Source organism: Archocentrus centrarchus, chromosome 9, assembly GCF_007364275.1.
Source record: "Archocentrus centrarchus isolate MPI-CPG fArcCen1 chromosome 9, fArcCen1, whole genome shotgun sequence".
Classification (NCBI taxonomy): domain Eukaryota; kingdom Metazoa; phylum Chordata; class Actinopteri; order Cichliformes; family Cichlidae; genus Archocentrus; species Archocentrus centrarchus.
Genome location: NC_044354.1, coordinates 18499485 through 18522488, shown reverse-complemented (window position 1 = coordinate 18522488; position 23004 = coordinate 18499485). Strand labels below are relative to the sequence as shown.

Here is a 23004-nt window from a genome sequence, read left to right as displayed (position 1 = left end):
TCTTTCTGTGAAGGGAACACGGATGTCATATGAAGTGTTGAAATGAATGGTGACATTTTCATCACCATTGTTGAGTCCACCTTTGATCCCTATCCCTAAAAATCAGCATCAAATTTCTATGGGTTGTAGGAATAAAACCCCAGTGTCAGCCAAAAAACCGAATTGGCCTAGTGACCTTGCAAAATTCTTGAATAAAAGATTCCCTATGTGTTGGCTGCCTCGCTGCGATTGAAAACAGCAAAGGCATTTATTGTGCCTTCATAATTCTTTCCTTGATCAGTTGCAGTTGTAGCGTCCACTCCCCTCCAGCTGCATATTGAACAGAACTGTAAAGAATCCCTTATATAAAAAAAGAAAGATAGTCCTCATATAAGAGGGATATTATAAAACACAGATTGTTTCACTAAAGGGATGGGCTTTTACAGAAGGTCCTGTAGCACCACGTGGAATCAAAGACATACCACACAGCTCACGTGAGGTCCGTATAATTCCATATCCCGTGGACCAGGGGTTAAAGGAATATTGATGACTGTCCTGTAGGATGACATTAATTATGGTCCTCTATGACCGCACGCGTTCCAGGGAAAGTACTCACCAGCAGCGCCCTCTGCCGGCCCACGGGAGCTCCGCTTTATAAAGTGCTGCGATGCCTCGACACGCATGCAGTCAGTGGAAAAGAAGCGTTCCCTCCCTCCTTGAGCGCGCAGCTTTTTTGGGGGAAAACAGCGGTGGAAAAAAAAAAATCCAGTCAGCGTTTTGTAGCACTTTCAGATGACTTCTTCTACCTCGTTAGAGATATTGGCATAGCTATCACACATCATTTTGCGCCAGTTTAAGGACTGTTTTAGGGACAAATTGTCTACAAGGGGCAACTGGAGCGGGCAGCTCTTATAATGCGGAGAGATCAAGTCTCAGTAGTTTGTCGGCATGAACGCAGCGCAGACGGACCCTGAGTAACTGCTTTTATGGATTGACTGGTTCTTTGATTGGCATTTGATTTTTTTTTCCAGTGTCAGAGGATTCTTTTTTCTTTGTCGTGATTAGTCCATTATTCCGAAAAAAAAAAATAAATAAAAATTGTGGATTACTTTTTGGGAATCGAGGATATTTTCCGAGGTGCATGTTTATTTAAAATTTTGAATGAGGGTGTTTTACAGTTATCCTGCGCCTGGGTCAAGGATCCGGAGAGGGGAATTAATCTTTCAAAAGGTGGAAATATTAGTGTAATTCGACCCCAGCTCATCCTTCTTGTCCAAAATGAAGTCTATCACTGTGTGGATGTGCGTCTGCACCCTTGTTCTGCTCCCAGGTAAGAAGTTACATATAAGAATAACTCACAAGCTCTGCACATTTAGATAATAATATGTACACAACCGTGGCAGTAATTTTTTTTGACATTTTACCATTTAAAAGAAAATGCTGGAGTTGTTTGGGGGTACCAGGCAAAACACCTTTTTGTTTAATCATGTACAGCAGGTGTCTGATGGGGTTTATGTTACATTTGGTTTGATTAGGCTGTGTTCGATTTTCACCCAAAGCTACAAACCGAACTTGGTCTATGCGAGTCAATCGCTTGTAGCCCACATAACGCACTCACAGCTTCCACAGTGAAAGAAGAGCTCATTATTGTAAGGCGAAAACACAGCTTTCAGTCAATCAAAAAAAAATATTTCTCATCTCAGTCAAGAATAAGAATTTTTTAAATTAAATTAAATTAATTTATTTTTGGGTTGGTTAGTTGGTTGAATATGACAGATTCCAGCACCACGACAAATCGTCATCATCATCATTATGGTCGCGTTTATCATCATCAGCATTTTCAGTATGTTTCCCAGACGTCTGCACTCGCGCTTAAATCACCTACCGAACAATCTGACTGACAGTCCCACAATAATTTTATCTTTAACTTTATGTGAGTCTTTTCTGACCCGTTGCTCTCTGGCTGATGTTGCACTCCCTCTCCTCCCCTGAGCTCAATGCACAAGCTCGCCACAAGGGGTCTCTCTTGTCATTTCACCAGAACTCCCTGTGCTAAGATTTGTGTGTGAAGGTGCGTTTCAATCTCCACTCTTGTCAAATGGCAGCACTTGAGTTTTGCTCTATCACTGTTTACTCAGTGTAAGCTCATTTTCTGCTTACCTAGATGCAAATTAAGAGTAGTCATTGACATGATGTAATTAGATATCAGTGATTGAATATTCCTTTGGTTAGATTTAATAAGAATCTGAAATAAGAAGTCTGGTTTTCTTTTGCTGCATTAAGTGCACCAAACCTGTCTCAGTAAGCACCTAAATAACTGGCTATAAAGTAAATGAGACATAACAAAACACTGCATATTGGGGTATATGACCAATGTGGACAAGAGGAAAAAATAACTGTCTTGCTAAAAAAAAAAAAAAAAAATGCCTGGGCAGGTATGGGCCTGTAATAGGCTGTGAATCCTGTTTGGTTCCCACATACAACTTGTTGCTCAATGGAACAAAATGGAATAGAAGATAAAGCATGCAGATGGATAGATAGACAGATACCTGCACACATAAAAACACTAAATCCCTCAGTTTCTGGGTCACCATTCCGTTTTTTACCACCACATCTATTTCTTTCTCTCCACATAGATGAGGCAGCAAGTTCCTTGGATGTTCCCTCAGCTTTGTCTGTATCCTTGGCTAACGATGCTCCAGGATCTTCAAGCATCAAGTCTGGCCCTGGAGCTCAGCAAGAATGGGTGGACTGCATTCAGGCAAGTGAAATGTGTAACCAGGACCCTCAGTGCAGCTCTCGGTACAGAGTGATGCGCCAGTGCCTTGTGGGCAAGGAGAAGGATGCCATGCTAGATAGCAACAGGGAGTGCCAGGCTGCACTGGAAGTGCTGTTGGTTAGCCCTCTCTTTGACTGCCGTTGCAAGAGGGTCATGAAGAAGGAGCCACAGTGTCTGCAGATCTTCTGGTCTATCCACATGGGACGAGCTGAAGGTAGGCACATGGTTTCATGGTCTCATGAAATTCATATTCATATTCATCTAAAAATACTACTTCAAGTCATGAAGGTTCTTTGCAAAACTACATAGGTATTCATGGTGTTCATGTTAAAATAGCAGTTGGTTTCTCAGGTTTTTGTGTGCTAGGTTATAATCAACAATCCAGGTTCAATCCAGTGTCCCTCTTTCAATCCTTCTGTGTGAGCCTCATGCACAGCAAGATGCATGTAGATTGTAGCTGTTTATTGTTCTGTGGCAGATATGCAACATACTTTTATTGATAATAATGTATATGACTCACATTCTTGAGCATTCTGACATTTATTTTTTATGAGTCTTCTGACGTCAAGTGCCAGTATGTTTTCCAAGCAAAGACAAGAAGAATGTAACCACACCCACTGTTGATGCCCTATTCCCCAATGCCCTCTTATAGGGATACCCAGAAGCCCCTGATGAAAAATACTATATGCTTTCCTACTTTCCTCACGCTCTCAGATGTAATGGAGCTATAATGGGATTACATTAGGTGGACCTGTTATGGTAGACTTATTGGTTTTCACCTAAAGTGTTCCATTTTACCTTGTAATTACATTACAATCATATAGCACAGTGGTCCTTATGTGTCCACTTTTACAGGACATAAAATCACACTCAGCTGTTGTAGTGTTGCAACCATTTTCACATTTAAAGACTAGCCTCCTGGACTTATGACGTGAGGTAGCCTTAAGCTACATCTTTAAATTTGTGGCACACAAAAATAGAAAATAGGAACAAAACAAACCCCACACCAGAATTAGAAAATAGAGCGCCCTACCTACGACTTTCCCCTTTCAGTTCTAAGCCCTTCTGATCAGACAAGCACAAGCATATATAAAAAATAAGCCTTTGCTGACATCACTTGGGATTCAACCTCGCATCAGGAAAAAGTCCTCTGGTTTACCCATTTCACTACCACATCTTTTCTCCTGTGTGGTTATTTTAACTCTATATAGTCCTTTATATTACCTCAGTGGAACTGATTTGAACAGACCTGTGAAGTTTCCACCGCAGAATTAATTTCTTAAAGCATTAGAAGAGATGCTATAAGTGTGCAGTACCCTCATACCCTCTCAGACTATTTTACTTGCAATATGCTGAATGGTTATTATGTGTTTACTTTTCTTTTTTGGTCCAGTGACACCAAAAACACTTTTCTCATTCCTAATCAAGGCTAGAAAGCAAGCAGAGGTTTATATTAGGACAAATCTGACTGTTGTAGATGCAGCACCCTAGAGATCAGCCTAAAGGGGAACCCTAACCCAAGTGTGACATTTGTTAATACTTGTACATGTGATCAAAGTCTCTTTGACAGATCTCAAGTGACCATGTAAACATGGAGGACATAACGTACTCAGCTGTTTTGACAAGTGGGGTAATAGTGGAGAGTCTCTGAGCTTTGAGCATTTTGGGCTTTTGTGTGGTGATCTGTGAAGTGATTCGCCAGGCTGACTGCTCATAGCGCCAGCTACACTTCATCAGACTTGTGGCAGCAGAGGGTCTCTGACACGAGTTCAAGGGAAATGTGATGACACGGATGCTCCGCAGGCCCTGTGTCTCCCTTCCAGTCTTTCTCTCTTTTTCTAAATGTAATGATCTTTCTATCTCCCACTGTGCCTCATTTGCACCCACCTTCTCCTTTTCCCCAACAAATAGCTACATCAATCAAAGGGTTTGAATGCATCGTGTAAGTTGTCTGACTGTCAGGAATGCAGACCTCTTGCGCCTGCTGTATGTCCTTCATAGAGCATGCGTTTCTGAAGACTACTTTCAGCTTTGTCCCGTTTTGGTCCTGTCGCCCTTGGAGATAAAACCTGTTTTAACACAAACGAAAAGCTCTTACAGTGGAGCTTTAATCTAATCACGATCCATTGTGCAGTCAAGCAGGCTTTTGTTAACTGGAAACAATCTGTGTACAACATCCATCTCTGGAAACAAACACGAAAAGCTGAATCCCAGCAGACCCTCATGAAGTGGTGCTAAACCACTTAAAACTGCATGGATAAAACAAGATGGTTTTGATGTCATGTAGCCTATAGTGTTATGTTAGCTTTGGAAGATTTCTTTGCTGCGTTACTGTAGAAAAACAATTGAACATTTTAATAGATGAGTAGTAGGATTCAAAGAGGTGGCACTAGAAAAGGTCAAAGGATATGAATGGCCAACAGGAAGACACATGAGATTTTTTAAAATGCTATATAATTTTTACCAGTCCCGTCGCCAGATCTCAGTCTTAAGTGGGGCTTATGAAATCCAACAGGGGGGCACCACTATTATTAGCTTGATTAGTGATCTGGCTTGGGTGCTCGGGCCAGGGCGGGCCCAAGCGTATCAGTGGGCTGGCACGGCCCCCTAGGGCCCACCCATAGCGACAGGTCTGATTTTTACTGATATGATAGGCATGGATATGTCATGGAAAATGTATTTTATACTTTGCTATGACACTGAGGCGAATATATGTAATGTAGAAAGTTTAGGTAGCCATAAAGAAATGTCACTCTAGTTAGAATTTGCTGTGTTTTGCATGAACTATGTTGGCCAGGGGCAAGAACTTGGCCTGTAGTCTTGAGAGCTAAATCATTTTGTCGGTGAAGAGAAAGCTGATGAGGACCAAGGATGGACTGGGATTGATACAATCCCCTTTCACAAACAGTGCACAGATACTCCACTGCCTCAGGCAAGGTTAACCCACTGTTCCAGCTTTCTGGGAGTAAAGACTTGTCCTTCTCAATAGAGGTGTGTGTGTATATATATATATATATATATATATATATATATATATATATATATATATATATATATATATATATATAAATTTTAACTTAAATTTGTGGTTTTAAGCCACCCCATCCCAATACCTGTCAGTTGTTTGGTCCACTGCCTAGCATCTGTGAACCCTTACACACTTTAGACCTCCATATGAGTGTCTGTAAAGTAATCTCTGGAATGTGTTTAGCAGTCACTGATCTCCAGTAATCAGCTGCTTTGCAAAGGTTAACTTGAGACAAGGAACTTTTTTCTTCTCCTGCTCAAAAGAATAAAACACATTTACAATTGTAACCCGAAAGCATTTTGTTCACTCTGCTGAATCAGCTGCATCTCCTAATGCTTGTAAATGTCTTGAACAGTAATGTTTTATCTTTTGTAGATGGTAACAGTGTTATTGCCTAAATTGACTATCAGTGAATTGATACCACCAGCAGGTTCTCTGATATGAAAGCTTTTTTTCCATCTTTACACTGCTATGCAAAAGTCTTGAGTTACCCCTCATTTCTTTTGCTGGGAAAATGAAAAATAGGTGTAGTGATTTATTGAAAAATGCAAACATACATGGGAATACAGTATATAAAGCAAAAACAGAGTTTGTGCTATTCTAATGAGCTTGAAAGCCAATATTTGGTATTTCTAACCTTTATTCTTCATCATAGCCCGAACTCTCTTAGGCAGCTTTCTTGTCATTTCTTTAAGTAGTCTTCAGAGATAGTTTTCCAGGTTTCTTGAAGGACATCCAACCCTCTTATTTGGATGTTGGCTGCCTTTTGTTCTGTTCTCTGTCAAGATGATCCCACACTGCTTCAGAAATGTTGAGGTCCAGGCTCTGGGGAGGCCAACGCATGACTTATAGTGTTCTTGTGTGTGTTTTTCTGTCTAGGTTTTCCACTGGTAGTATGTTTGGGATCATTGTCATGCCAAATCAGAAGTTTTCCAGGTGGTATTGCATAGTGGATCAATGTCTGATGGTATTTTTCAGTTCATAATTCTAACAAGTTTGACAACATCCTTAACACCACTGGCTGGAATGCAGCCCCAAACCATAACAGAGCCTCCACCAGGTTTACAGATGGCTGTAGACAATCACTGTTGTACCTCTCTTCTGCTCTCCTTCATACATATTGACAACAATTTGAACCAAAAATTTCAAATTTGGATTAATCACTCCATAAGACCCATTGCCACTGATCTTCAGTGCAGTTCTTGTGTAATTTGGCATACTTCAGACCTTTTCTACCTGTTTCCCTTACTTTAGAATGGCTTCTTGACCAGCACTGAAACCATTTCTGATGAGGCATTAATGAACAGTAGATGGATCAACTGAAGGTTCTGATGCATCTCTCAAGTCCTGTCATTTTATGCCTGTCAAACTGTGTTATCTTTGGCATTGTCATAGATTCGGCTAAAGAAATGGGAATACATTATATGTTTTTGTGAGAGGCTGCTGGTAACAAAGCATCTAAGAATACAATTTAAAATTTGTTCTTTGCTAACTTGTCTGTTATGTGTAGACACAACACTGGTTCATCCCTTGAGTGAGGTGAATTTTTTATGCTTGAATGATTCATGGGTCAGTGTTAAATGGCTTAGAAAAAAAAACATTGCTATGAAAAAGATCAATGATGCTCAAGACCACTTTAAAAAATTACAAGAAAGCAAGAATGTCTGGCTCCTTTGAAGCAAAATATCAAGAAATAAGTCAAGACTTTCCGCTCTGTGGGTGGTCTTTGTTTGTCCTCCAAACTCAGGTCCTCTACCAGAGTCCTTGGTTATCACATTCCATGTATGCCTTCCCTGCTAGCATCTTGCACCCTGCTGTTATGTGCTGGATTGTCTCAGGGGCATCCCTGCAGAGCCGGCACCCGGGGTCTTGCCTGGTGTGGTAGACCCCAGCCTCTACAGATCTTGGGCTTAGAGCCATGATTAGTGCCTCTGTGGTGTCCGACAGTCCAGCTTTGTCCAGCCATTTATAGGAATTTTCAATATCAACCACTTTTCTATCTGCCAGTGGTAACTGCAATGCAGGAGCCTGTCCTTCCATGATGGTTCCTGTCCTTGCTTCTCTATTCACTAAGCATACGATCAGTTGTGGCCATCTTCCTGATGTTCTCATGGATGTTTGTTGTTCATCCAGTATAGTGGTTCTAACACTCACTAGTCCTCGGCCTCCTTCCTTCCACTTAACAGACAGTTTTAGGATGCTGGATTTGAGGTGACACCCTCCATGCATGGTAAGGAGCATTCTTGTCTTGATGTCAGTGGCTGCTATCTCCTCCTTTGGCCTGCTTATTATCCCAGTAGGGTATCCAGGGTTCTAGCCAGCGGTTGATCCCCTGGCACTTTGCTTTACTGAGGTGGCATCACGCCAGGCTGAGAATTTCAGCAGTTAGCTACCAGAACTGATCGCTATCGTAACAGTTCGCTAGAGCCGCGACCTTTAGCATTACCAAGTGGTTGTTCGGTACATTCGTCAGTACTGAGAGGAGACCCCCACCCTCCCACCCCCAGTTGTATGTTCAGTACCGCTGGTAGTGTAATCCCCTCAGTTCTGACTGCCTTCCCTCTCTTTGTTAACATCCGACTACACTTCTCCAGTCCAACTGACATTTTGATATCATTGCTATAGATCCTAGTGGTGTGGATCAGTGAATTAATGTCTTGTTCACTCCTGGCATACAGCTTGATATTGTCCATGTCGAGGAGATGGACACATAGTTGGTATCCGTAGCTAGTTTTGTTAATGATCTGGCCATGGGGATTCAGCAGAACGGCATGGGGACAGAGCATCTCCTTGGTAAATCCCCAACTTGATGGTGAATTGTGCAATTGGTTTGAAGTTGGCCTCTAGTGTTGTTCTCCACATCCCCACTGAGTTCCCGATAAAGGCTCTTAGGGCCCTGTTGATCTTGTATAGTTCTAGACATTCCAGAATACACATCTGAGGCATCGAGTCATAGGCTTTCTTGAACTCAATCCAGGTCGTTGGTGAGTCTGGTCTTACAGTCTCAAGTGACTGCTCTCTCTTCCAGTAGGTGGTGCTTTGCTCCTTTGGTGTTTCTTCTAATTCATTTCTGGGCCCTGATTATGTTTTGAGCCATGTGTCTGTTCATCTTAGCCACTATTGCACCTGACAGGAACTTCTATATTGGGCTGAGGCAGGTTATTGGCTGGTAGTTGGATGGGACTGGTGCCTTCTGGGATCCTTGGGGATCAGGACTGTCTGGCTTTCAGTTAGCCATTCCAGGTGCATCTCATCCATTAGCAGCTGGTTCATTTGTGCTACCAGATACTCATGGAGTGCAGTTAGCTTCTTTAGCTAGGAGGTGTAGATCATGCCAGGGCCTGGTGCTGTCCAGCTTTTCATATTTGAGACTCTTGCTTGGATTATTTTCACTGCCCTGATAAATTAGTATTGGCATCAGTGTAAAGAATGTAGATCTTTCACACTGTTTGTTTTAAATAAGTCTCTTGGAGTACTGATAGTGTTTTGGGCTTTGATTACTTGCTACATTTGGTTCCACAACTGTCTATAACTTGATTGAAGATGATTTAGTTTGTTTATTTGTGTTTTTTATTAAAATAAATAATCTTGTATAGTACAACTGCTGCAGATTCAGATATTAGATTACTGATAAATATTTAATGACTTCCTAAATGTATCAGAAAAATATAATTACAAGGCAGATTTATACTGAAACCATGTTTATGATGGGTCCTAAAACAGACTGTGATATCAGTAATCACATCATATTTAGGGAACAACATAACTGGCCCCAAAACAAGAAACAGTTATGTTGTTTCTTGTTTTAGGTAAGTTATTCAGTTGTCTGCATAAAGTGTGAAATGTACTCATGCAAAGCAATCAAAAAGACCCTGATTTGTGTTGGAGAAAACAAGTTTTCCCACCAGGTGTCATTTTTTTTCATCACTGACAATCAAAGCCATCAAACATTTTTGTTGATCTGGGTTGAGGAAGGAATCCTGGAAATCCAGACGGTAGCCAGTGTTAGTGCTTTTTGTCTAATAAGTGATTGATATTTGATGTTTGTTGTTCAAACACTGAAATGTATGTGCGTGGTGATATTTTTTTATAATAATGATGTAGACTCACTGACAAAGAAAAAAGAACGAAAGAAAAAAAGAAAGAAAAGAAAAGAAAGAAAACACCAGCTGCTATGTTTTTACATTGGTTTCATTGAGGACAAAAAGGGAATATTGGTTCTTTTATTGTATTAAGAGGTTGTTTATATATATATATATATATATACGACCTCAGACACCTGTCCCCCCTGTTTGTTTTTGTTGTGTGTATTTCTCTTGGATGGGTCTTCTTGAATCTTGAATCTTGAATCTTAATAAAAGAAATAAATTCATTTAACTTGATCTGCTGAAAAAGTTGGAGCCACTCATTCTCATGAATTAAATAGAATTAAAAATGAATTATTGAAGTTCTAACTCAGTTGTTTTGAGTACACTTAAATTTGTTGAGTATTTTAAGTTGTGGTAATATAGTTCCAGTAAGTTCCACTGACTCATTTTCTTGGATTTTACCTTATATCATTACAAAAAATGCAAACACCACTTCCTCTTTCATCTTTCAATTGTTGTTTCTATTTTCAGTATTTAATCACATACCAAATATGTATGCAATTAATTGTTAATGATTCCCCAAAGTGTAGAGATTTGATATTGGTCATATCAAAAAGATAGAATAATTAATTAAATCAGTAACTGTTAAATAAGTTGATTCACAGAAAATTCACTATTTTTACAAATTTTTGTATAAGTACATTTGTAGATTTAAAAAAAAGAGGCTCATGAGCACCTGGGTGGCTCAATGGAAGAGCAGGTGACCATGCATGCCACACGGCAGTGCCGACGGGGCAGATTTGCAATGTATCCTGTGTGACTTTTATATATATATATATAATCAGTAACTGTAATGGCTGGCTTCTGCTGCTGTTTATTGCAGGCTGATGATGTAATGTTCACGTTTTAAACCTCAGTGTTAAACTGTGTGACGTACCCTTCGCACTTCTCTTCCTGGTTAGCTCTTTCATGGCCCTGTCAGCCTTCAAACTGAAAATGTCAATGTATTTGAAAGTATATCCAGAGACTGAAAGTTGACCGAGTCAACCCAGACTCACCATAAAATATCCTGATGGAAATGCCATCAAGCTGAAGTATGTTCTGTGTCCATGAGATGTGACTGTAAATTACAAACCAAGTGAGTGTGACCAGCGTTTCAAAGTTGACAATGCGTGTTAAAAAGTGCACCGATGCCGAGAAAACATACAAAGCACCTCAACAAAGTGACAGCAACATGATTCATAACCGTCATCTGGTGCTGCTTGATGTGTCTTCTTGAAATAAAAGCACACTGACACATCTCAGCAGGTGTTTAACTACACTTCTGAAACATTTTACATTTCATGCCATGTCCTTACCCTTGTGAATGTGGTTGACTAACAGGGCCATGAAATTATAATGTAAGGCCAGATTTTCTTCTTGATTACTATTATGCTGGTGTTCTGCCCTGTTTGTCTTAAAGCCCTGAACTAAAGGGTGTTATAATGCCAATCTTTTAATCATCAGTAATAGCGTAAATGGTGTCATTGCAACTGAATTCAGTGCATCAATGCAACCATCCTTAATGAATATTGGATGGATTCTGCTCTGGGCCTGTGTCAGTGTAAGGCAACTGAGTCTGTGCAGGACTTTTGAATATATAAAAGAAGTAATTAAGAAAGAAATTAGCTGCCACACACAGAAATATTGTATAGGTGGCTCTCGAGTATGCTCTGGGGTTCGTGTGAATATTGCACAATTGAATATTTAAACAATAAGTTCCATACCTCTAACATGCACATTTTTTTTTCAGCTTCAGCTATAAAATCACACCCCGGCTCTCAAAGCAGGAACTTTTGTGAATACCATTCAGAGCAATTTAATTAGCTAACTTTAACTTCAGTGAGAGTAAGGAGGACTCCATTAGTTTTTTCCAGCTCATTGTGAGAGGAGTCTTTACATGAAATGACGAGAATGCCACAGTTTTGTGGAATGATTTATTTTCTCCACTTTTATGAACGTCAGCATTGCAAAGGTCACTTGCTTAATATGTCTCTACATCATTCTAATGCCACAGGGCGGCCCCTAATGCTGTGGGATGTTACTTGAAATGGACAATGTAAGGATGCTGTGGACATCATGATAGACTCAGGCAGGGAAGAGGAGTAATGGAGAGAGAAAGCAAGAAGACAGGAGGTGAGGGCAAGAAGTGAAGACAGGATGGTAGATAAATAATGAGGGAGCAAGGAAACTTAAGAGAGAGATGGAGAAGGAGTGAGAAGAAGAAAGAGAGAGTCATGGGGGGGTGCTACTGAGGAAAGGGGGGTTGCAAAAGTACACAGTATTCCTGGGTGAAACCATCATTACTATGAGCAATGGTAGCAGTCACTGGCCATTACCTTAGCCATCCACTGTCATAAGCAGAACATTTTTCCAGCCTGCCCTGCATGTCAGGGGATAGGGGGAGCAGGCTCTTGCATGCTGAATGTGTCCTCTCTGCTTTCTCCCTCCCTGTGCTGGAGACCCGTACAGTACTCACTTGGTAGCTGCTTCATCATCAGAGGAAGGGACCTGTCGATAGACCTTGTGTGTGATCAATATGGTCTTTCAGAGCTTTCCCTCCTTGTCCTTTTCATCCTTCCTTCTCCCCTGCCATCCTTCATCCCAAAATGTGAAAGGGGTCAGTGAAATAGGATGACAAAACAGGCACTGTTTGTCCTGGTAAATCTGTCTAATGATTTTCTATACTGTAAGGTGAACTGCCCGAAATTGCTCCCATTCACTATGAGGCTGGTGTAGAGTGTGACAGTGCAGCTGAAATGAAGGCCAGGTAGTGGGGTTTAGATTAGCCTTTTATAGCGAAGTGAGTTCTCAGGTTCTCTATCAGAAGCGGGAGTGAGTGGCGGGCCTTTCTGCTCTTTGAATACTGTCATGATGTGGGCATTAAGACTCACTCCTGCAAAAAGGTTCACAGAGGTGCTGAATGGATGCGCATCATAGAAGTCAACTGTGAGGTGCGGTGGCCTCTTTTTTCTCTCTATCAATCTCCTTTAACGCTGCATCATAAAATAGCTACTTGCTTTTTCTGTCTTCCATATGAGCAATTCAAAGCAGGAAAAACAAGTCACATTTTATATAGTCATACCTTACTTAGTAACCAAATTATCTATACAGAAGCTTTACAGTAAGTATTTAAGTTGCTTCATATTGACTGTTTAAGTCTTATTGTCACCTAAAATGTGTATAAGCTAGTAGTGGCATATGTATAAACTAAAGATCGCTGCTTTTGCCTTTCAATATTCAATATTTAACACCTGTGTATAACACCTTTTTATTAAAATTGTATTCATGTAGCCAAAGGGAAGGGTGAAAATTTCAGCTCTTCTTTATTTATTTATTTTTTTAGCTGGTGTTATCCAACATGCCACGCTGGATTGAAACTGTGACTTGAAGTATTATTCTGAGCTAATCCAATATTCCATTTGTATGGTTTGAAATTGAGTTTAAAATGTCAATATCACTTCAAAAGCTGAGCTGTTAACAGAATATATACTTCAGCTTGTGTTTTGTTAAGTGCAATTAAAAAAAAATGGTTTGTGGTACGACTTGTCTTTGTGGAGATGAGCACATAAGGAGAGGAATTTGAAAGGACACATTAATGCACTTTATCCTAACGTGATAATAAAATTGTTTTCTTTTATTCTTTTATACAAGTCTTCTTTAAGATATGATTTAAAAGGCTGGCAAGGCTAAACTCCACAGACAGCTCATTTACAAACTTTTCAAGCTCTGACAGCAAAAGCTTGGTTACATGCAAGCTGAGTTTGTGCAGCAGCCTGCAGAGCTCTGCAGAAGACATCCAGCTGTGCTCCAGGCCGTTCTTTTTTGTAATTAGTCCAAGACATCGTTTTGTGATATATTCTTATTATATGAGTGTGAGACAATATGTATCAGGCGTATATGGGCATTTCCTGCATCACATACAGGGAACAAGCTGAAAATGAATGAATATTAAATTGATGAACAATCAGTATAGGGCACCTTTAAAAACAGATGGTGAATGATAGTTATGTAAAGCTGACTTTGCTTCCAGCCATAAACCATTTGCCAGGAATGTTACAAAAAAATCCATAGGATAGTTTCCACCTCAGGAGTTCAGCTTTATTGATAATGCATATGAAAAGAATGCACAATGGTGCCTAATGGCTTTATAAGACCCCTTATGGCAAATAACAGCCCTGTGACTCCACCAAAAGACGTTATTTTTCTCATGCTGTAACTAGGGAAGGGCCTGATTGTCTGTCTGAGCTGTTCGGTCATGCTCCATACTGTCAGAGCAAATGAAGTCAAACGGAGGCTTAATTACAGCGATAACTTGTTGCCCTGCGGCTAAAAAACATCTGATCACTAAACAGCTGGGAAGAATTTTCTATTACTTGATGAATGCATAATTGGGTCCAGGGTGACTGTCAAAGAGCAGTTTTTTTTAAGTACAACAAGGCCTCCTGCTGTGGGATTTCTCACATCCTAAGGGTTTGTGTGAGATTATGGTGTGTTTTGCACTTTTATGATTTAGTGTGGGTTGTACTATCCATTAGCTACAGCTGCTGTTGTGGTTTCATATTATTCTTCCACCAAGGCAAAAGCTGAGTTGGATGTATGTGATCAGGTGCCATCTGTCTGTCTCTTTGTTCCTAGCAAGATTACACAAACCTGCCAACGTGAATTTAAGGAACCTTGGTGAAGATCCTACTAAATTCTGCTATGCATTCAGATCAAATGCACAATGGGGTATTGACCTTGGTGGATGATCTCAGTGTCTAGTTGTTCATAGGATCACCACAGTACACACTGTACAGGCAGACTTCCTGTAAAATGTAACATGCCTAACATGGTTTGATTCTCAACTGAGTGTGAAGCTTTCCTACAGTGTACGAAGCCGCCTGAGCAAAATGGTAGGCAGCCTAGTAAGTTGTTATGCTGTGGCAAAAGATAGGACATGCCTCTTTCCAGTTGGCGCTGTACAGAACAAACTGTTCTTGGTCCACTCGAAGAAGCATTGCATTTTTCCATCCAGTATTTCCATCTTTTTTAAAAATACACAATAGCGATGGGTGCTGCTGAAAAAAGACATGGAAGGATGGTAAAGGTGGTTGTTTGCTGCGTAGGTGGCAGTCTTGAACTCTTGAAAGGCTTCAAAGCATTATAGCTTTTGAAGGTAATTGTTGTAATTAGACATACTGAGAGATCTCGGGTCCTGCAACCTCTTGAGTCCCTCTGTCTTGATAGAAATTTAAGGACAAGAATGAACAGAGTTGTGAGTAATGCAACTATGAATAAAAAATCTATCTATCTATCTATCTATCTATCTATCTATCTATCTATCTATCTATCTATCTATCTATCTATCTATCTATCTATCTATCTATCTATCTATCTATCTATCTATCTATCTATCTATCTATCTATCTATCGAGTGTGTGTGTGCACACCAACTTTGAGGATTTAGGTAGTTTAGTCGATGAAAGGTTTTTCTGCCTCTGATTGTGTTACTTCTTTCTCCCTCTGCAATTTTGTTCCTTTGTGTATCTTTTCTTTTCTGTTCTTTGTGTCTCTCTCCCCAGGACTTTTTTCCTTTCTCACAAATGTGAAATCCTGAACTGAGCTACATGTCAATAACTGTGTGTGCTCAAAAAGTGGCTAGCTGAGCTGCTCCTTCTTGTTATGATAAAGAGGGGTCATGTAGAAGTACGCATAAAGCAACGACTCTGCAGATATGCGCTGGTCTGAGGTGGGGTGGTCTTTATTCCATGGACAAATGGGGAAAATTCCCTTTAGTAATTCAGTTTTTCACTGTTATTAAAATCTAGCTACTCTGTGTGCAGGTGCACATATTTGCTTATGGTGAGCTTTAATAAATCCATCTTTCTTACCCTTGTATATTGCCACATAGGCAGTGTTATTATGCCTCTATTGCTGTCTGCTGATGATTATTATCCATCAATCTATCTATTTTCTTCCACTTATCCACTTGTCTGTGGTGGAGGTTGGGGGGTGGGGGTGTACACCCTGGACAGGTTGCCAGTCCATCACAGGGCTAACACAGAGAGACAGACAACCATTAACGCTCACATTCACACCTAAGGCCAATTTAAAATTTCTAGTTGAACTAACATGCATGTCTTTGGATTGTGGGAGGAAGCCAGAGGACAGGGAAAACATGGCTCCAGTCTGCAAACACAGACAGTTCCCAGGCAGCTGGCAGATTTGAACCCAGGACCTTGTTGCTGTGATGCAACAGTGCTAACCACTGCATCAGTTTACCATCCTGGTTACCATGATCATAATTATTATTTGCTTATTGCTTATTATTAGTTGCTCCTGTATAAAGGAAAGATGAATACCTCAGTACTAGCAAAAACACACATGCACACACAGACTTTCTACAATAGCCTTACCTATTATCACAGCAGTTAGCGGAAAACATTTTATCAGCTTGCATCACATTTTTCTGAAATGCTCGAGAAGCATGTTAATAAACAAAATGCACCGTATCTGTTGATTGGATCTACTGATTGGTTGTCCTGGAAGCGTAGTCTTTCACCAACAGGTTACGGATTTTCTCATTTGTAGCAGCAGGCCCCCAAGCCTTCCTCATAACACCCTCACTGTGTTTCTGTTAGGATCCGAATGCAAAGCTATTACACACTGGAGGGTTTGTCTCAATCACACTGAATGGCTATGAATTTTAAATGTGGGATTAGGGCCTACAGAGAAGCAGGCACATGGGAGAGACTCAGTCAGTTGAGTGCTAATTTTATTTTTTGTTTTTTTCATTTTGAATTGTTCTTTGTTTGTTTGTTTAGTTTTTTCATACAAAGAGTTCACACAACGCATTGTTAACAGGGGACGATGCATTGCTTCTGTTTTAGTCCTTCAACTGCTCCCCCAAATCAAACCACAGCAGGCGCAAATGCTCCAAAAGCAAATAATCTGATGATGGCATACATCCTGTTTTCCTGTTGTGGAGAATCAGATAATTTATTAAGTGAAAATTAAAACAGCAGCTGATGCATTCTTCCAAGAAAAATGCCCTTTATTGCAGAGGAGCTGAAGCATTGCGCCACACCCACTGGGGGGAATGACCGAAGATACAGATCTTTTTTATACTAATATTCACATCAAGTAAACATTCATGAAGCTTGGAAGCAATTTCTCATTATCTTATGATATTTACTACACAGCAGCTTCCCTTATCTTAGAGGATCTCAAAATTATGGGAACATGTTCTTGGCAGTTGGGCACAGTAACATTTGTTTTTATTAACTCTATATATCATATTCATTGATGAGGATAGAAAACATGTTCACAGTGGGAATGAACTGTGAATGTATTATTGCGTAACTAAACTTGTCTGCTGTTGTTTATTGGATTGGATGATTGAAGTCTGAAGAAACAAGACATGTTGGCTATTTAACTATTTATTTATTTAACAAACAGGGGCCTCAGCAGCATGTGGAAGAACCATACACAGCCACAACAGCCTGGCACCTCCTCCTCATGCTGGTCACCAGCTTGGTCACACAGCACTGTGGGATGGCATCCCATTCTTTAACCAGCATTTGTCGCAAGTCAGCCTATGTAGTTGTGTTGGTCACTCTGGCACAAACAGCACGCCCAAACTGACACACGCCCACAAGTGTTCAGTGGGGTTGAGGTCAGGACTGCAAGCAGGCCACTCCATCCCCTCCGCTCCCAGATTATGGAGGTAGTCTCATATAGACCTGCTCTGTGGGGGCGAGTGTTGCCATCTTGGAGGATAGTTTGGTCCCAGACTGTTGAGGTACGGGATTGTCGCTGGTTGCAAAATCCTATCTTGGTATCTCTCTGCATTGAGATTGCTTTCAGTGATGATGAGCCTGATGTCAGCATCTGGGGTACCAGAAGCTCAAAACAAGAGTCAGTAGCAGAATAAGCTGTTTGGCATTGGCAGAGAAGATTTGTCATGAGGTTTTTTTATGGACGCGACCCACATACTCCAGTCTGGTGCTCAACCCACAAATGTATTTTCCTTACAAATGTGGCATCATTTAAGAGGAAGTAAACAGGTCTTCCAACAGTATAAGGTTCATTGTCAGGAAGCATTGTAACATACATCTATTTTTTTCCACTTTTCTGCATAACCCCAATGATTGCATGTCTTTGCATGCAGACATGGGGAGAACATGCGTCTAGTTGGTGGATTTGAACCCAGGACCTGTTGCTGTGAGGCAACAGTGCTAATCACCATGCCACTGTGCTGCCCCAACCTTGTTACAAAAAAGAAATAATCAACCAAACATAAATTTCCTTATCTTGTGTGCTAAGTTTATGTGTGAACCATTAAAGGTGTTTTTATGGATTCAATTTTGCTTTGTTTTGTATTTTGTGTTACTAGGGCAACAATATATTCCTATATACTGAATATTTCTCTGATGATTCAGTTAAGTGTAGATCAGTGATACAATTGAGTGATAATCTTTTTTTTTATCTTTACTGTTGTTTTAGATGAAGACATGGATGACTTATCGCCGTATGAACCTGTCGCACCCAACTGGCACCCTGACACAAGTCGCTTGGCTTCTATCTCTTCAGGTATCACAGGTTTGATCCTCACAAAACCATCAATTTACGATATAGAGATTTCAGTTTTTCTGGCTGATTCTGTTTTTTTTTTTTCCTAAGCATGACCTGCCGATACCAGTTTTGCTGATTATGATTTTCTTTTGAAGAACTGCAAGTGGCAGTATAGGCAAACAAAAATCAACTTTTATTCAATCTTCTTCAAAATATTTTCATGATAAAAGAAATGATTAAACTTTACAATTGCAACTCCCAAACTGTAGTAAGTTACAGGATCTTCTCTCACTTAAACAACTGAAAGCAAAGTGCTTCACTACTGGAAAGGGGTACAAATAATTAAATGAATGAGTTACTGTACACCCACCATTACCTGACATATTTTATCTTGCCAAATAAAAACAGATGCCACAGATGTATATAACAAAACTACTATCAGTTAGATCATTTTCCAGTATGTTTATAACTTCACCAGATACACCTTTTCTCTTTTTTACATAATTTTCCTTGTAATGTTGATCCTTTGCTCAGACTTGTGGCTGGCTCTGAACAGTGGATAGCTTTAGCCACATCTTTAAAATGTCCATATTCAGCTAAGTTAAGTTAACGTTTTAGTGGTGGTCCCTCCATGGTTTACTTTAGTGAACTTTGTATCTTCACTCACAGTGAAGACCTTCCAGTGCCCACCAGTATTTATCTGCATTGCTGTGTGTGCTGTGCACGCATGAAAGGGACTGGCTTGTAATTGGACATTGGAGGCTGGCCGGCCATTCACCACTCCTGGCTGAGAACGCTGAACATCGGCCGATTGCGGTTCCCGACTGATCAATCAATGCATCTCTAATAACAGTATTAGAAATGTTGGGTTAATAAGAGTTGGTGAGAGTGCAATAGAAGTTTAATAAGGGCCAAAAAAATGTGCCGTCGTGTAAAGAGCCTATGATGATTTTCCCTTACTGGCCATCCACCAGTTCTTGCCTTTGGATAAATTAGGTGCTTATTGTTGTCTGTCCAGCGGTCCAGTGGTTGTTGTGGAATTGTGTGCTAAAGTATACACTTGCAGTGTACCACTCCACAACTATTGATTGCACATTCAGTTTGATTTTCTCTTTGGTTTACTAATTAACCAACCTGGCCCTCCGCAGGAGAGCAATAGCCTCTCCAATGCACAAGTTACTATTGCCAGTCTTTCACTAATCAGTGGAGATTTTAAAGACACAGATATAACAATAAATGCATTGCAGAGAAGGATGCTGTACCATAGCCTTTATTGGACATGGGACAATGCCCATTTAATGCTGGAGCTATATGATACAGTCACTTGAAAATTCAGTCATTTTCTTTAATCCAGTTCTGACAGAAATTTCCAGAAAATGTTCCCTTCTATTTTTTTCTTTTTAGCCAAAAGCTATCTACAAACACTGAAGACTGCACATTTTCCTTTTCTCTTTGCTGATGTATCTTCCTTTGTTTTATAACTGGGAGGTACAAGAAAGACACGCTTTTTGCATAATCCCCTTAGCTTTAAATCAGTAGTGCCTTACTTGTTTTTGAAAATAGGCTTGTTTGATATATTGAAAAAGGGAGACCAGAATATATAAAAGTGCTGGCTTTGATTAGCTTGGAGTTTTTAGAGATGATGGAAAACTGCCTTCACTGGTTTAAGTACATCTAGAAAATTCAGAAAATGCACACTTGTGCCAAGACTGCACAAACCTCAAAATTTGTTACTTTAACAATAACATGCACACATATTTGTAGTCATATGCAGTCATCCTGATTTATTATTGGTTGACCTATTGTCATTTCAGTTTATATTACTCTTACACCTCCTATTGGCAAAATACTATCAAATATTAAGTTCATCTATATAGCACAGATTCACAACAACAGTTATTTACATTGAAAGGTTGAGATGTTATGACATCGCAACATGCAGAGCTAGGCAACAATTCCATGTGACTCCATTGGCTGGAGATAGTAAAAAGCAAAGCGATCAAGGAGAGCATTGAAAGGCAAAGTAACAGGCTGGTGGGGTCAGTAACAGCAGATCAGAATCAGTTAATTATCAAAAAACATGTAATGAATGCTGCCAGTCTTGGCTCTGGACTCTGAAAGATTCTTGATCTCAACACTTTCTGGTTATGATGTTATAATGATAATAAAGGCAACACTGAAATACCTTAGTCAAACATCTGAAAACTGTGTAGGATTAAAAGTGATATAAATAGGGAAATTTGTCTGGGTCGCACACCAAAAGCCAAATTTATGAATTTTGTAGTTCAGTCCATTTGGAAACTACATCAATATGAGAGTCACACACTGCAAAACTTTGGTATCTTATTTTATACTTAATGTTATTAACTGTCTTCCATACACATAGTAATACAATTTCAGTTAAAATTTTGAGTGTGACATTTATTTTTTTTTAATGTGTGAACATTAAAGGTGAATGTGAATAAAGGGTTTGTGGTTGTGATTAGGTCATGACAACCTTAAATTTTACAAATCACACACATTAATCCAGACTATCCATTTACATTGATTATTGCAGATGGGAAATACAGAATAACTTAAAATAATACCTCAGAAAATTGTAACTGAAGAAAAATATCACTGAAAATTAAGCTATAAAGCTTTATGGTGTGTGTGTGTGTGTGTGTGTGTGTGTGTGTGTGTGTGTGTGTGTGTGTGTGTGTGTGTGTGTGTGTGTGTGTGTGTGTGTGTGTGTGTGTGTGTGTAAAAATATTGTTCAGGTGATCTTTTGTCACTCTCCGCACTCTTCATCATTTTCCTCTTCTTCACCGTTACAAGTTACCTAATCTTGTTCACTTTAACCTTATTCATTTAATAAAATGCTAACATGAGGAGTCATGAAATTGAGTCCGGTTGCAGTAGGGAATGTGTGAATGTTTTCATAAAAACAGAAATAAAAGATCAATATTCAGCATCAACAGTTAGGGTATTGAAAGTCATGATGTAAACAGTCATCTGGAAGCACACTGTGGATGGGCTGCGCAGCCAGCTGGCAGCTGCTACACATAGCTGTTACATCTACATCTTTGACTGCCCTCAGAAAAAGTAGTTTCATTTACTGAATAGATAAAATAAACCAAATAATTATCGAATGTAGGCCATGGGGATAGCCAATGACATTCTCTCCTCACTTTGCTTGGCGGCACCACACAGGGTGCAAGATTTTAATAAAACCTGTTGGTGAAGAAACAATAGAGCCCATAAAGGTAAAGTCAAACAAAACAAAATGCAATAAAAAAAAAAAGGTAAATTTAAAAAATATGCAAAATCACACATAGAGTAACGCAATCACATAGGAAGGTAAGCGGAAAAGGCAAGAGGTAAAATGCACAACTTATATGCAAAGAAAGCAGGGCAGGAAACACTAAAGGAGGAAGAAAAAAAACACAAGTACCTGAAAAGAGACACACAGGGTGCATGCATACAAAATTGGGCGATACAAACAAGAAAGCATAAGAGACATGAGAAAATGAGAACACAAAGAAAACTGAAAAAAAAAAAAAAAAATACGACAGTGACCATGGCACCGCATGGCCATCACATTTAGCCCATCTTTCTAGTCGTTTTAAACGCATGGCTCTGTTTTAATTAGCATTAATATTGTAATTTAAAACCGTAGCCACCCTTGTTTGTGTCTGTAATAATTTCCAGGTCTAACTGGCACACGGAGATCCTCCTCTCTGTGTTTTTTGATTGAAGCTCAGAGAGCTGCACAACAGTATTGACATGCAAGTCATGTAGACTCATTACTAATTGTGATGTTAACCACAGTTGGAGGTATAAATAACCAATCTCAGCTCACACCATGAAAATAGTGTGACTTTATTACATGGATAAATTACTATTAGCTTGAGAATTTCCCAGTTTAAAGAACTTCAGTGTCACTCATGGCTAATTTAGAATGAGAACTTGTTGTGAGCTAAATCTCTTTATTTTTGTCAAAAAAAAAATTAAAATTACATGCATAGCTACTTACACTGAACAGTTACTTGTTCAAAATTCTTATTAAATGCAACTGTGAACAATAAATATTTGCCAAGACTTGCAGAACCATTTATGCTTTGTGTCTTAATATTGAGATGAAACTGACTCTTCTGTGAATGTTTTCTACTTTGAAAGAGGCTCTCAAGTCAGAATTTTAATTTTTGATCAAAAAGCAATGCATTTATAATACCGCCTCCTCAAATACAATAAAAATTAAAGCCGCAAGCGGCGATGAGCGGGCCCTCGCACCCGGCGCGCGTCGACCCCTGGCGCGCTCCAGCCAAGCCGCGCGTCGACCCGTGGCACGCTCCAGCCGAACCGCGCTCGGAGGTTCTCGCAGACGAGAGAGTAGCTGGCTCACCCGGCTGCTGACAGCTCAGCAGGCTAGCCGTACTTCGCGTCGATCGTCTCCCGCTTCCACTAGGTGGCGTCGGTGAGTGCCCACTAATTAATATGTCACAATGCTCTATGTAATGCCTGCAGCCATCAATGAAACTGTAATGACCATAGGA

General features: G+C 39.9%; 1 protein-coding gene across 1 annotated transcript; it reads left to right on the top strand.

Annotated features, from left to right (window-relative positions):
* Positions 1-677: 677 nt before the first annotated feature.
* LOC115786175 (GDNF family receptor alpha-2-like) lies at positions 678-18582 on the top strand. Its single transcript, XM_030738225.1, has 4 exons — positions 678-1309; positions 2616-2972; positions 18401-18496; positions 18578-18582. The coding sequence occupies exons 1-4, from the start codon at positions 1258-1260 to the stop codon at positions 18580-18582; spliced, it is 510 nt and encodes a 169-aa protein (XP_030594085.1). The 5' UTR covers positions 678-1257.
* Positions 18583-23004: the final 4422 nt, after the last annotated feature.

Bases quoted from the DNA above. Each gene is read 5' to 3' on its own strand.
- LOC115786175 (XM_030738225.1), top strand. From the start codon at position 1,258: ATGAAGTCTATCACTGTGTGGATGTGCGTCTGCACCCTTGTTCTGCTC. The intron at 1,310-2,615 runs GTAAGAAGTTAC...CTCTCCACATAG, and splicing joins CACCCTTGTTCTGCTCCCAG to ATGAGGCAGCAAGTTCCTTG. The intron at 2,973-18,400 runs GTAGGCACATGG...CTGTTGTTTTAG, and splicing joins CCACATGGGACGAGCTGAAG to ATGAAGACATGGATGACTTA.